The sequence below is a fragment of the Strongylocentrotus purpuratus genome, unplaced genomic scaffold (assembly GCF_000002235.5).
Source record: "Strongylocentrotus purpuratus isolate Spur 01 unplaced genomic scaffold, Spur_5.0 spur5_scaffold_12, whole genome shotgun sequence".
NCBI lineage: Eukaryota > Metazoa > Echinodermata > Echinoidea > Camarodonta > Strongylocentrotidae > Strongylocentrotus > Strongylocentrotus purpuratus.
Window position 1 is genome coordinate 1849750 of NW_022145597.1, and position 13329 is coordinate 1863078.

The 13329-nt window shown below is 43.5% G+C and overlaps 4 protein-coding genes and 5 pseudogenes across 4 annotated transcripts; all 9 read right to left on the reverse strand.

Annotated features, from left to right (window-relative positions):
- Positions 1–574: 574 nt before the first annotated feature.
- Positions 575–1401, reverse strand: LOC115922552 (histone H2A, embryonic). The gene has a single exon (XM_030981574.1). It carries the CDS (start codon positions 999–1001, stop codon positions 627–629), a length of 375 nt encoding a protein of 124 aa, XP_030837434.1. The 5' UTR covers positions 1002–1401; the 3' UTR covers positions 575–626.
- Positions 1402–1751: 350 nt separating this feature from the next.
- Positions 1752–2491, reverse strand: LOC115922551 (histone H3, embryonic). The gene has a single exon (XM_030981573.1). The coding sequence runs from the start codon at positions 2221–2223 to the stop codon at positions 1813–1815; it is 411 nt and encodes a 136-aa protein (XP_030837433.1). The 5' UTR covers positions 2224–2491; the 3' UTR covers positions 1752–1812.
- Positions 2492–2967: 476 nt separating this feature from the next.
- On the reverse strand, positions 2968–3437 carry LOC115922555 (annotated as a pseudogene).
- A 1153-nt stretch (positions 3438–4590) lies between these two features.
- Positions 4591–5040, reverse strand: LOC115922557 (annotated as a pseudogene).
- A 1560-nt stretch (positions 5041–6600) lies between these two features.
- Positions 6601–7426, reverse strand: LOC115922812 (annotated as a pseudogene).
- Positions 7427–8160: 734 nt separating this feature from the next.
- On the reverse strand, positions 8161–8659 carry LOC115922550 (annotated as a pseudogene).
- Positions 8660–9407: 748 nt separating this feature from the next.
- LOC115922813 lies at positions 9408–9873 on the reverse strand (annotated as a pseudogene).
- Positions 9874–10997: 1124 nt separating this feature from the next.
- On the reverse strand, positions 10998–11369 carry LOC115922556 (histone H4). Its single transcript, XM_030981579.1, has one exon. The coding sequence runs from the start codon at positions 11318–11320 to the stop codon at positions 11009–11011; it is 312 nt and encodes a 103-aa protein (XP_030837439.1). The 5' UTR covers positions 11321–11369; the 3' UTR covers positions 10998–11008.
- A 649-nt stretch (positions 11370–12018) lies between these two features.
- Positions 12019–12830, reverse strand: LOC115922549 (histone H1, early embryonic-like). Its single transcript, XM_030981571.1, is given in 4 exon segments — positions 12019–12286; positions 12288–12324; positions 12326–12479; positions 12482–12830. Coding segments are annotated over 4 exon segments (609 nt in total). The 5' UTR covers positions 12684–12830; the 3' UTR covers positions 12019–12070.
- Between the last annotated feature and the right edge of the window lie 499 nt (positions 12831–13329).

The window sequence follows — 13329 nt, forward strand, 5'->3', positions numbered from 1 at the left end:
TGTTTGTTTAAAGAAACTTTTCTCCCTTCTTTTCCATCCATACATGCTCTTATTCCAACACCCCCTTCTCCTTCTTCTCTTTCTCCGTCTTCTTCTTCTTCTTCATCCTCTCCTACCACGTATATGTACTCAATCATTATATGAATTTGAAGAAAAAAATGAAATCAAATGGCGATAACACCATCAACCCCTGATCGTCACCCCTCTTGAAACACAGTCACATTCATGGGAAATTTCATATTCATAGTTTCCCATTAAAATGCCGACTAAAAAGATAATATTTTGCCCTGCATGGTCACCCTAATATCCGTACTAGTAACTGTAAATATATTTTTGATTAACCACCTTTCTATTTCTTTTACTGCTCATACACTTTTTTTGTTCATAACATCTAAGGATGCGTATCTTTATTTAATATATATCAATCATTATATACAACAACTGTTAAGGCTTAGTTCATCCCAAGTGTAGCGTTTTAAACTAGAGAGAGAGAGAGAGAGAGAGAGAGAGAGAGAGAGAGAGAGAGAGAGCGGGGGAAGGGAATTCATAAATGAAACAATTCTTTCGTGAGTAATTGGTGGCCCTGATAAGGGCCGTTGAGGTTTCAAGATTGCCGGGAGCAAACTCTAGCTTGATTTAGCGGTTTTCTTGGGGAGCAGCACGGCTTGGATGTTGGGCAGAACACCACCTTGAGCGATCGTCACCCCACCCAAAAGCTTGTTGAGTTCTTCATCATTACGCACAGCGAGTTGAAGGTGGCGTGGGATGATCCTAGATTTCTTGTTGTCGCGGGCAGCGTTGCCTGCGAGTTCCAAGATTTCGGCAGTGAGGTACTCTAGGACGGCAGCCATGTAGACAGGAGCTCCACCGCCGACCCTCTTTGCATAGTTGCCCTTTCGGAGAAACCGATGAACACGTCCCACTGGAAACTGGAGCCCTGCACGGGATGAGCGCGTCTTTGCCTTGGTGCGGGCCTTTCCACTCTTTCCTCTGCCAGACATGATGTTGTTGATGAGTTTAGAATAAATCGGAAGCGAAGTTCAGAACGTAACAATGTTCGATGACTTGAATGGATGCCCAGCAGCGTTTTGGTGGCTATTTATACCTGGTGTTAGGATCGCAGTGACCGTCGGGGGGCATTGTGACTATTGTCCAATCAGCGGGTAGCTGACCGGATCTCCTTAAACTTGTTTCGCATCATTAGTGAATGGTGCCATCTCGCGGCGACTTATCCGTTTTCTCCACAATCAGATTGTATAGGGTTTCTTGAATTAAAAAGAAACACAGATCAATTCAAATGGATGGGACGACAACGCCTAAAAACATGTGATAAAACTGTAGCCCATTCCAAGTACACTGCCCCTATTTCCAATAGTGTCAGGTTCTATGTTGTATTTCAGAGATCAATCAATCAATCAATCGCCTAAAAACTCTCTTTCTGGAATATATGTTTCATCATAATTCACCCTAGCTTTGATTTATTATGTGGCATACGTAGTATTAAACGTTCATAGATTTCATGGATTTATATTTGAATATTCCTTGCACATTTTAATACCTAACTCTTATTGTGTTCTCCATTTTTATCATATCGTGTATCTAAATTATGTTCTACATTTTCATCATATCGTTCATCTCAATTACGATCTACAAATGTTTGTTTTGTTTGTTTTTTTTCTCTTCTTATAATAGCGTCGATTGTCATGCATCGTGTTCATTTTAGAAATCAATGATTCTTTCTTGGGGTTGTGGTGGCTCTGAAAAGAGCCGTTTGTGTATGCGGTGCATGGGCTACATGCTGTACCGATGGTTCTAGGCGCGTTCTCCGCGGATTCGACGGGCGAGCTGGATGTCTTTGGGCATGATGGTAACCCTCTTGGCGTGGATGGCACACAGGTTGGTGTCCTCAAAGAGGCCAACTAGGTATGCCTCGCTGGCTTCTTGAAGGGCCATCACAGCGGAACTCTGGAAACGTAGCTCTGTCTTGAAGTCCTGTGCAATCTCACGCACTAGACGCTGGAATGGCAGTTTTCGGATGAGAAGCTCAGTGCTCTTCTGGTAGCGGCGAATCTCTCTCAGGGCGACTGTGCCAGGCCTGTATCGATGAGGCTTCTTGACTCCTCCAGTGGCGGGGGCACTCTTTCTGGCAGCTTTGGTTGCCAGCTGCTTGCGGGGAGCCTTCCCTCCTGTAGATTTGCGAGCGGTCTGCTTGGTGCGTGCCATAGTTGCTTGAGAGACAGTAGGTAATTCAGTACTTCAAATACGAGTGACGGGATGAATGAGAACCACTGGCAATTTTCAGCTATTTATATGTGCTGCGAAGGATCCTGGTGCCGTCGCCCTACGTTTGTAAAGCTCTCTTGATTGGTCAACCGGGTTGCTCTTTTGTTTAGCGCGTGACGGGAAGGGGGCTTGGCGATGCCGTATGTGCAAAGTCAATAAAATGTGTCGAAAGGTGGCGCTACCACCGTTTGCAACATGGGTTACATGGCAAGCCGGGAATTCGGCTCACGCACTCATGTGGTGCCAAATAATTACGAAAATATGCATTCTAACAAATGATGATTAAGGTGTTTGACCGAGAGTCTGCTCGGCTGATCTTGAGAGGGCGGATGAGAGGGAGGCAGGCAGGAAGTTGGGTGGTGATGAATCATGAGAAAAGACTTAACCTGCATCTCGTCAACCTTTCAAGGAAGGAAAGGATGCATGGACGTATATCATTTAGGACATGTTGCCATCTCGAATTGTATTTCTTTTTTATTTAATTAATCAACTATTTTCGTCTTCCTTCCGACCATCATGACTACACTTTATGCTCTAGTCTAGATTTATAGAGTGAGATTTATATAGGGCTAATATTATTACATACTATTGTGTAATCTTGATTATATCTTATATTCGTTATACACATTATTTATTTAATAAACAACTACGCTACATTACTACGGATATCATTTTCTTGATTATTTGTGTGGCCCTGAAAAGGGCCGTTGTATTATGTCCAATTAGAGCAGGATATGACCTGTCTACTTGGAGGTAGTGTATTTCGTCACTGCCTTGGTACCCTCGCTCACAGCGTGCTTTGCCAGCTCTCCGGGGAGAATGAGGCGGACGGCGGTCTGAATCTCGCGACTGCTGATGGTTGACTTTTTGTTGTACTGAGCGAAGGCGGGAAGATTCGCCGGCAATTCGCTCGAAGATGTCGTTGACGAAGCTGTTCATGATGACCATGGCCCGACTGGAGATGCCGGTATCTGGATGAACCTGCTTGAGGACTTTGTAGATGTAGATTCCATAACTCTCCTCCTTTCCTGTTCCTCTTCTTGCCACCGCTGGGCCGAGGTGCCTTGACTGCCTTCTTGGAGCCTTTCTTAGCAACTTGAGCTGTTGGAGCCATGATGAATTGAGGTTTTCTGGTCTGTAAAGATGCAGCGAAAGAGTATGTCAAGCAAATATTCTTTGGATACTGTGAATGGCCAGCGAGAACCTTTCCTTTTTATACACGGGGCCGGATCCGTATGCTGCGGTCCGTATGCAAATGAGCCTCGGTCTCGATCCTTTCATTGGTCTTAGGCGTCGCAGAATTAGTGCCTGTTCCATCCCCTGCCTAGAGATGGCGACATAGTGATCATACGGGCATATGTTCTAATATAGGAATCTATCTGCATTGTTCAATTCAATCCCCAAAGAATGAGAAAATGTGAAAAAGTTGAAGAAGACGATGATTTTGATGGGAATATGGAACATGTCGAGACTTTTTATCCACAGACATACTTGCACAGGTTATGATTCACTCCTACTTTTGACATTATCTCGGAGATATTATAATTATAGTAGTAGTAGCTCTCTCTATATGTAAAGAGCGAATTCATTTTCATTTCTTCTCACACAATATAAACAATGATAGACAATAATAATAAACGTAATGATATAACAGAAATGAGCAATGAAATATCTTTGACATTGTATTTCAAAATTATTTGGTTACAGCAAATGAAAAAGGGAACCTATATAATATATCTAAAGCGCTGTATTAAGCGCTATACAATTACATAGTAGCTATTATCATTATGAAAACAACATGCATCTTTTATTTTGTATTTATCCATTTCGCATCTTTTATCACAGAGTAGGGTGTTTAATAACTAGCATTTACTTTTGTTTAAATAAATCATAATTTCTTTTGTACAATCAATGTTCAATTCAGTTGAAAACATACATAAGGACCCTCATACTACAAATGCCAATGTCTATACACTATTTCTAACTAAATTTCTTACTGCTTTCTGTTTCATAATCTGCCTTTCTTTTGGAATAGACACACCCTTCTTGCCCAACCTAAATTTCATTCACTGCTTTCTGTTTCATGATTTGCCTTTCATCTGTCTGTACCAATCACTATATCGCCTCTTCTGGGAGGTATTTACAGTCATTATTCGTTGTTGCCTTATATTAACGGCTTATTTCTTCTTCTTCTTCTTTCTTTTTACTTTCTTTACGGTATTAACATAACATACAACAGTATTCTTTCTTGATTATTTGGTGGCTCTGAAAAGAGCCGTTTGTTATTCTAGCCAGAGAGAGAGAGAGGTCTGCTACACTTAGCCGCCGAAGCCGTACAATGTACGACCCTGCCTCTTTAGTGCATACACCACGTCCATGGCTGTGACAGTCTTTCGCTTGGCGTGCTCGCAGTAGGTGACTGCATCACGGATGACATTCTCCAGGAAGACCTTCAGTACACCGCGTGTCTCTTCGTAGATGAGACCAGAGATCCTCTTGACACCTCCCCTTCTGCAAGTCGACGGATTGCAGGCTTGGTGATGCCTTGGATGTTATCTCGTAGAACCTTGCGATGACGTTTGGCACACCCTTTCCGAGTCCCTTTCCTCCCTTTTCCTCGACCTGACATGATGATGATTGATAGTTGAGAGCGAGTTCTGTGTGATCCTGTAGACTGGATATTACGCTAAGCGAATGATGCCTCAACCGGATTGCACCGAGTATTGTTACACCATTGCGGACTTGGGTGACGAGATTCGGCATCGTCGTTCGGTATGCGGGACTGGAGTGCGGAGACTCCCCATTCGAGTGCGCCCCCTTGTGGCGAGTATTCGCTAGCATTAGTACATGCATTTATGTAGAGAGGCCTGTGTTGAATGCTCGAGTTGAAAAAGAGGGGGGGTGACGAATCTTATCCAGCAGTATACATGGATGACGAAACTTAATTAACTGAAAATCGGTCATCACCAACATTACTCAATATACATTACTCAATATGCATTCCTCACCAAGCCCGCCGCGTGCCTCTTTCTCTCTCATCCTTCATTTTGTTTCCCGTATATGATTCATATGTTCATCTTTTTTTATATTCACAAGTACTGTATTATATATAGTTTGTTTGTATTTTAAAAGGGCTGAAACGAGAACCAGTGCTAATTGGGCAAATATCACCGTCCATAATTCATGTCATTCTTATTTCCCTTTTTAATTTCTTTTTTATCCATTTCTTTGTTTCATCCCCATCCCCCTTTTTTCTTCTTCATTTTTCTTCTTCATTACACATATCATAGTATCTCATGAGTGCATTTGGACAAGTGTTTCTTTCTTGGTATGTGGTGGCTCTGAAAAGAGCCGTTTTGGGTAGGATGGGAAGTTGGCGTGCAAATCACTTGGACTTTGCAGCCTTCTTTGCCGCAGGCTTCTTGGGCTTGGCAGTCTTGGGTTTCTTTGCGGCTGCCTTCTTGGGCGTCTCTTTGGTGTTGATTTCTTGGCTGCTGGCTTCTTGGGTGCCTTCTTTGGAGTCTTCTTCTTCTCTTTCTTCTCAGTCGTTTTCTTTACTGGCTTCTTCGCTTTCTTGGGGGCTGCCTTGACTTTCTTTGCGGCGGCTGCCTTCTGCAGTTTCTCCTTCTCGCTGCGCCTTTTCCTTGGCCTTCTCACGCTGTGCTAGCAGTTTTGCCCTTCTCCTTCTCCTTCTTGGCCTTCTCCGACGCCTGTGCCTTGGCCGCCTGCACATTCACCTTGAAAGAACCCGAAGCTCCTTTCCCCTTCGTCTGCACTAGTTTGCCTTTTCTCCACGCCAGACTTTAGGGCCCGCTTGATGAATAGCAGCTGTCGGTCCATCTGCACATCGAAATTGGTAGCGATATACTTCTTTATTGCTTGCAGCGAGGAGCCATTGCGGTCCTTCAACTCGGTGATTGCTGTAGCAACCATCTCGGCAGCCGGTGGGTGGGCGGCCGGCTTCTTAGTAGTCACCTTCTTAGAGCTATTCTTCTCAGCCATTTGATATACGGTGCGTCGGGAGGTTAACAAAACGAATAACCATCGGCTCGGCAACGCCGTCAATATAAGGCATTGTTGCGTACGTGGGAGGAGACAGTCCCGGTCGTCCGCCCCATGACTGCATGCCAGTTTGTGTTTGTTTAAAAGAAACTTTTCTCCCTTCTTTTCCATCCATACATGCTCTTATTCCACCACCCCCTTCTCCTTTCTCTTTCTCCGTCTTCTTCTTCTTCTTCATCCTCTCCTAACACGTATGATGTACTCAATCATTATATGAATTTGAAGAAAAAATGAAATCAAATGGCGATAACACCATCAACCCCTGATCGTCACCCCTCTTGAAACACAGTCACATTCATGGGAAATTGCATATTCATAGTTTCCCATTAAAATGCCGACTAAAAAGATAATATTTTGCCCTGCCTGGCATGGTCCCCTAATATCCGTACTAGTAACTGTAAATATATTTTTGATTAACCACCTTTCTTTTCTTTTACTGCTCATACACTTTTTTTGTTCATAACATCTAAGGATGCGTATCTTTATTTAATATATATCAATCATTATATACAACAACTGTTAAGGCTTAGTTCATCCCAAGTGTAGCGTTTTTAAACTAAGAGGAGGGAGAGAGAGAGAGAGAGAGAGAGAGAGAGAGCGGGGGAAGGGAACTCATAAATGAAACAATTCTTTCGTGAGTAATTGGTGGCCCTGATAAGGGCCGTTGAGGTTTCAAGATGCCGGGAGCAACTCTAGCTTGATTTAAGCGGTTTTCTTGGGGGAGCAGCACGGCTTGGATGTTGGGCAGAACACCACCTTGAGCGATCGTCACCCCACCCAAAAGCTTGTTGAGTTCTTCATCATTACGCACAGCGAGTTGAAGGTGGCGTGGGATGATCCTAGATTTCTTGTTGTCGCGGGCAGCGTTGCCTGCGAGTTCCAAGATTTCGGCAGTGAGGTACTCTAGGACGGCAGCCATGTAGACAGGAGCTCCACCGCCGACACCTATTTGCCATAGTTGCCCTTTCGGAGAAACCGATGAAACACGTCCCACTGGAAACTGGAGCCCTGCACGGGATGAGCGCGTCTTTGCCTTGGTGCGGGCTTTCCACTCTTTCCTCTGCCAGACATGATGTTGTTGATGAGTTTAGAATAAATCGGAAGCGAAGTTCAGAACGTAACAATGTTCGATGACTTGAATGGATGCCCAGCAGCGTTTTGGTGGCTATTTATACCTGGTGTTAGGATCGCAGTGACCGTCGGGGGGCATTGTGGACTATTGTCCAATCAGCGGGTAGCTGACCGATCTCCTTAACTTGTTTCGCATCATTAGTGAATGGTGCCATCTCGCGGCGACTTATCCGTTTTCTCCACAATCAGATTGTATAGGGTTTCTTGAATTAAAAAGAAACACAGATCAATTCAAATGGATGGGACGACAACGCCTAAAACATGTGATAAAACTGTAGCCCATTCCAAGTACACTGCCCCTATTTCCAATAGTGTCAGGTTCTATGTTGTATTTCAGAGATCAATCAATCAATCAATCAATCGCCTAAAAACTCTCTTTCTTGGAATATATGTTTCATCATAATTCACCCTAGCTTTGATTTATTATGTGGCTTACGTAGTATTAAACGTTCATAGATTTCATGGATTTATATTGAATATTCCTTGCACATTTTAATACCTAACACTTATTGGTTCTCCATTTTTATCATATCGTGTATCTAAACTATGTTCTACATTTTCATCATATCGTTCATCTCAATTATGATCTACAAATGTTGTTTTTTTTTTTTTCTTCTTATAATAGCGTCGATTGTCATGCATCGTGTTCATTTTAGAAATCAATGATTCTTTCTTGGGGTTGTGGTGGCTCTGAAAAGAGCCGTTTGTGTATGCGGTGCATGGGCTACATGCTGTACCGATGGTTCTAGGCGCGTTCTCCGCGGATTCGACGGGCGAGTGGATGTCTTTGGGCATGATGGTAACCCTCTTGGCGTGGATGGCACACAGGTTGGTGTCCTCAAAGAGGCCAACTAGGTATGCCTCGCTGGCTTCTTGAAGGGCCATCACAGCGGAACTCTGGAAACGTAGCTCTGTCTTGAAGTCCTGTGCAATCTCACGCACTAGACGCTGGATGGAATGGCAGTTTTCGGATGAGAAGCTCAGTGCTCTTCTGGTAGCGGCGAATCTCTCTCAGGGCGACTGTGCCAGGCCTGTATCGATGAGGCTTCTTGACTCCTCCAGTGGCGGGGGCACTCTTTCTGGCAGCTTTGGTTGCCAGCTGCTTGCGGGGAGCCTCCCTCCTGTAGATTTGCGAGCGGTCTGCTTGGTGCGTGCCATAGTTGCTTGAGAGACAGTAGGTAATTCAGTACTTCAAATAGAGTGACGGGATGAATGAGAACCACTGGCAATTTTCAGCTATTTATATGTGCTGCGAAGGATCCTGGTGCCGTCGCCCTGCGTTTGTAAAGCTCTCTTGATTGGTCAACCGGGTTGCTCTTTTGTTTAGCGCGTGACGGGAAGGGGGCTTGGCGATGCCGTATGTGCAAAGTCAATAAAATGTGTCGAAAGGTGGCGCTACCACGTTTGCAACATGGGTTACATGGCAAGCCGGGAATTCGGCTCACGCACTCATGTGGTGCCAAATAATTACGAAAATATGCATTCTAACAAATGATGATTAAGGTGTTTGACCGAGAGTCTGCTCCGCTGATCTTGAGAGGGCGGATGAGAGAGGAGGCAGGCAGGGAGCTGGGTGGTGATGAATCATGAGAAAAGACTTAACCTGCATCTCGTCAACCTTTCAAGGAAGGAAAGGATGCATGGACATATATCATTTAGGACATGTTGCCATCTCGAATTGTATTTCTTTTTTATTTAATTAATCAAACTATTTTCGTCTTCCTTCCGACCATCATGACTACACTTTATGCTCTAGTCTAGATTTATAGAGTGAGATTTATATAGGGCTAATATTATTACATACTATTGTGTATAATTGATTATATCTTATATTCGTTATACACATTATTTATTTAATAAACAACTACGCTACATTACTACGGATATCATTCTTTCTTGATTATTTGTGTGGCCCTGAAAGGGCCGTTGTATTATGTCCAATTAGAGCAGGATATGACCTGTCTACTTGAGGTAGTGTATTTCGTCACTGCCTTGGTACCTCGCTCACAGCGTGCTTTGCCAGCTCTCCGGGAGAATGAGGCGGACGGCGGTCTGAATCTCGCGACTGCTGATGGTTGACTTTTTGTTGTACTGAGCGAGGCGGAAGATTCGCCGGCAATTCGCTCGAAGATGTCGTTGACGAAGCTGTTCATGATGACCATGGCCCGACTGGAGATGCCGGTATCTGGATGAACCTGCTTGAGGACTTTGTAGATGTAGATTCCATAACTCTCCTCCTTTTCCTGTCCTCTTCTTGCCACCGCTGGGCCGAGGTGCCTTGACTGCCTTCTTGGAGCCTTTCTTAGCAACTTGAGCTGTTGGAGCCATGATGAATTGAGGTTTTCTGGTCTGTAAAGATGCAGCGAAAAGAGTATGTCAAGCAAATATTCTTTGGGATACTGTGAATGGCCAGCGAGAACCTTTCCCTTTTATACACGGGGCCGGATCCGTATGCTGCGGTCCGTATGCAAATGAGCCTCGGTCTCGATCCTTTCATTGGTCTTAGGCGTCGCAGAATTAGTGCCTGTTCCATCCCCTGCCTAGAGATGGCGACATAGTGATCATACGGGCATATGTTCTAATATAGGAATCTATCTGCATTGTTCATTCAATCCCAAAGAATGAGAAATGTGAAAAAGTTGAAGAAGACGATGATTTTGATGGGAATATGGGAACATGTCGAGACTTTTTATCCAAGACATACTTGCACAGGTTATGATTCACTCCTACTTTGACATTATCTCGGAGATATATATACTTATATAGTAGTAGTAGCTCTCTCTATATGTAAAGAGCGATTTCATTTTTCATTTCTTCTCACACAATATAAACCATGATAGACAATAATAATAAACGTAATGATATAACAGAAATGAGCAATGAAATATCTTTGACATTGTATTTCAAAATTATTTGGTTACAGCAAATGAAAAAGGGAACCTATATAATATATCTAAAGCGCTGTATTAAGCGCTATACAATTACATAGTAGCTATTATCATTATGAAAACAACATGCATCTTTTATTTTGTATTTATCCATTTCGCATCTTTTATCACAGAGTAGGCTGTTTAATAACTAGCATTTACTTTTGTTTAAATAAATCATAATTCTCTTTTGTTCAACAATGTTCAATTTCAGTTGAAAACATACATAAGGACCCTCATACTACAAATGCCAATGTTATACACTATATTTCTAACTAAATTTCTTACTGCTTTCTGTTTCATAATCTGCCTTTCTTTTGGAATAGACACACCCTTCTTGCCCAACCTAAATTTCATTCACTGCTTTCTATTCATGATTTGCCTTTCATCTGTCTGTACCACTACTATATCGCCTCTTCTGGGAGGTATTTACAGTCATTATTCGTTGTTGCCTTATATTAACGGCTTATTTTCTTCTTCTTCTTCTTTCTTTACTTTCTTTACGGTATTAACATAACATACAACAGTATTCTTTCTTGATTATTTGGTGGCTCTGAAAGAGCCGTTTGTTATTCTAGCAGGAGAGAGAGAGAGGTCTGCTACACTTAGCCGCCGAAGCCGTACAATGTACGACCCTGCCTCTTTAGTGCATACACCACGTCCATGGCTGTGACAGTCTTTCGCTTGGCGTGCTCGCAGTAGGTGACTGCATCACGGATGACATTCTCCAGGAAGACCTTCAGTACACCGCGTGTCTCTTCGTAGATGAGACCAGAGATCCTCTTGACACCTCCCCTTCTAGCAAGTCGACGGATTGCAGGCTTGGTGATGCCTTGGATGTTATCTCGTAGAACCTTGCGATGACGTTTGGCACCACCCTTTCCGAGTCCCTTTCCTCCTTTTCCTCGACCTGACATGATGATGATTGATAGTTGAGAGCGAGTTCTGTGTGATCTGTAGACTGATATTACGCTAAGCGAATGATGCCTCAACCGGATTGCACCGAGTATGTTACACCATTGCGGATTGGGTGACGAGATTCGGCATCGTTCGGTATGCGGGACTGGAGTGCGGAGACTCCCCATTCGAGTGCGCCCCCTTGTGGCGAGTATTCGCTAGCATTAGTACATGCATTTATGTAGAGAGGCCTGGTTGAATGCTCGAGTTGAAAAAAGAGGGGGTGACGAATCTTATCCAACAGTATACATGGATGACGAAACTTAATTAACTGAAAAATCGGTCATCACCAACATTACTCAATATACATTACTCAATATGCATTCCTCACCCCAAGCCCGCCCGCGTGCCTCTTTTCTCTCTCACTTCATCTTTTTTTTCCGTATATGATTCATATGTTCATCTTTTTTTATATTCACAAGTACTGTATTATATATAGTTTGTTTGTATTTTAAAAGGGCTGAAACGAGAACCAGTGCTAATTGGGCAAATATCACCGTCCATAATTCATGTCATTCTTATTTCCCTTTTAATTTCTTTTTATCCATTTCTTTGTTTCATCCCCCATCCCCCTTTTTTCTTCTTCATTTTCTTTTCATTACACATATTCATAGTATCTCATGAGTGCATTTGGACAAGTGTTTCTTTCTTGGGTATGTGGTGGCTCTGAAAAGAGCCGTTTTGGTAGGATGGGAAAGTTGGCGTGCAAATCACTTGGACTTTGCAGCCTTCTTTGCCGCAGGCTTCTTGGGCTTGGCAGTCTTGGGTTTCTTTGCGGCTGCCTTCTTGGGCGTCTTCTTTGGTGTTGATTTCTTGGCTGCTGGCTTCTTGGGTGCCTTCTTCGGAGTCTTCTTCTTCTCTTTCTTCTCAGTCGTTTTCTTTACTGGCTTCTTCGCTTTCTTGGGGGCTGCCTTGACTTTCTTTGCGGCGGCTGCCTTCTGCAGTTTCTCCTTCTTCGCTGCAGCTTTTCCTTGGCCTTCTCACGCTGTGCTAGCAGTTTTGCCTTCTCCTTCTCCTTCTTGGCCTTCTCCGACGCCTGTGCCTTGGCCGCCTGCACATTCACCTTGAAAGAACCCGAAGCTCCTTTCCCCTTCGTCTGCACTAGTTTGCCTTTCTCACGCCAGACTTTAGGGCCCGCTTGATGAATAGCAGCTGTCGGTCCATCTGCACATCGAAATTGGTAGCGATATACTTCTTTATTGCTTGCAGCGCGGAGCCATTGCGGTCCTTCAACTCGGTGATTGCTGTAGCAACCATCTCGGCAGCCGGTGGGTGGCGGCCGGCTCTAGTAGTCACCTTCTTAGAGCTATTCTTCTCAGCCATCTTGATATACGGTGCGTCGGGAGGTTAACAAAACGAATAACCATCGGCTCGGCAACGCCGTCAATATAAGGCATTGTTGCGTACGTGGGAGGAGACAGTCCCGGGTCGTCCGCCCCCATGACTGCATGCCAGTTTGTGTTTGTTTAAAGAAACTTTTCTCCTTCTTTCCATCCATACATGCTCTTATTCCAACACCCTTCTCCTTCTTCTCTTTCTCCGTCTTCTTCTTCTTCTCATCCTCTCCTACCACGTATGATGTACTCAATCATTATATGAATTTGAAGAAAAAATTGAAATCAAATGGCGATAACACCATCAACCCTGATCGTCACCCCTCTTGAAAACACAGTCACATTCATGGGAAATTTGCATATTCATAGTTTCCCATTAAAATGCCGACTAAAAAATAATATTTTGCCCTGCATGGTCACCCTAATATCCGTACTAGTAATGTAAATATATTTTGATTAACCACCTTTCTTTTCTTTTACTGCTCATACACGTTTTTTGTTCATAAATCTAAGGATGCGTATCTTTATTTAATATATATCAATCATTTATACAACAACTGTTAAGGCTTAGTTCATCCCAAGTGTAGCGTTTTAAACTAAGAGGAGAGAGAGAGAGGAGAGAGAGAGAGAGAGAG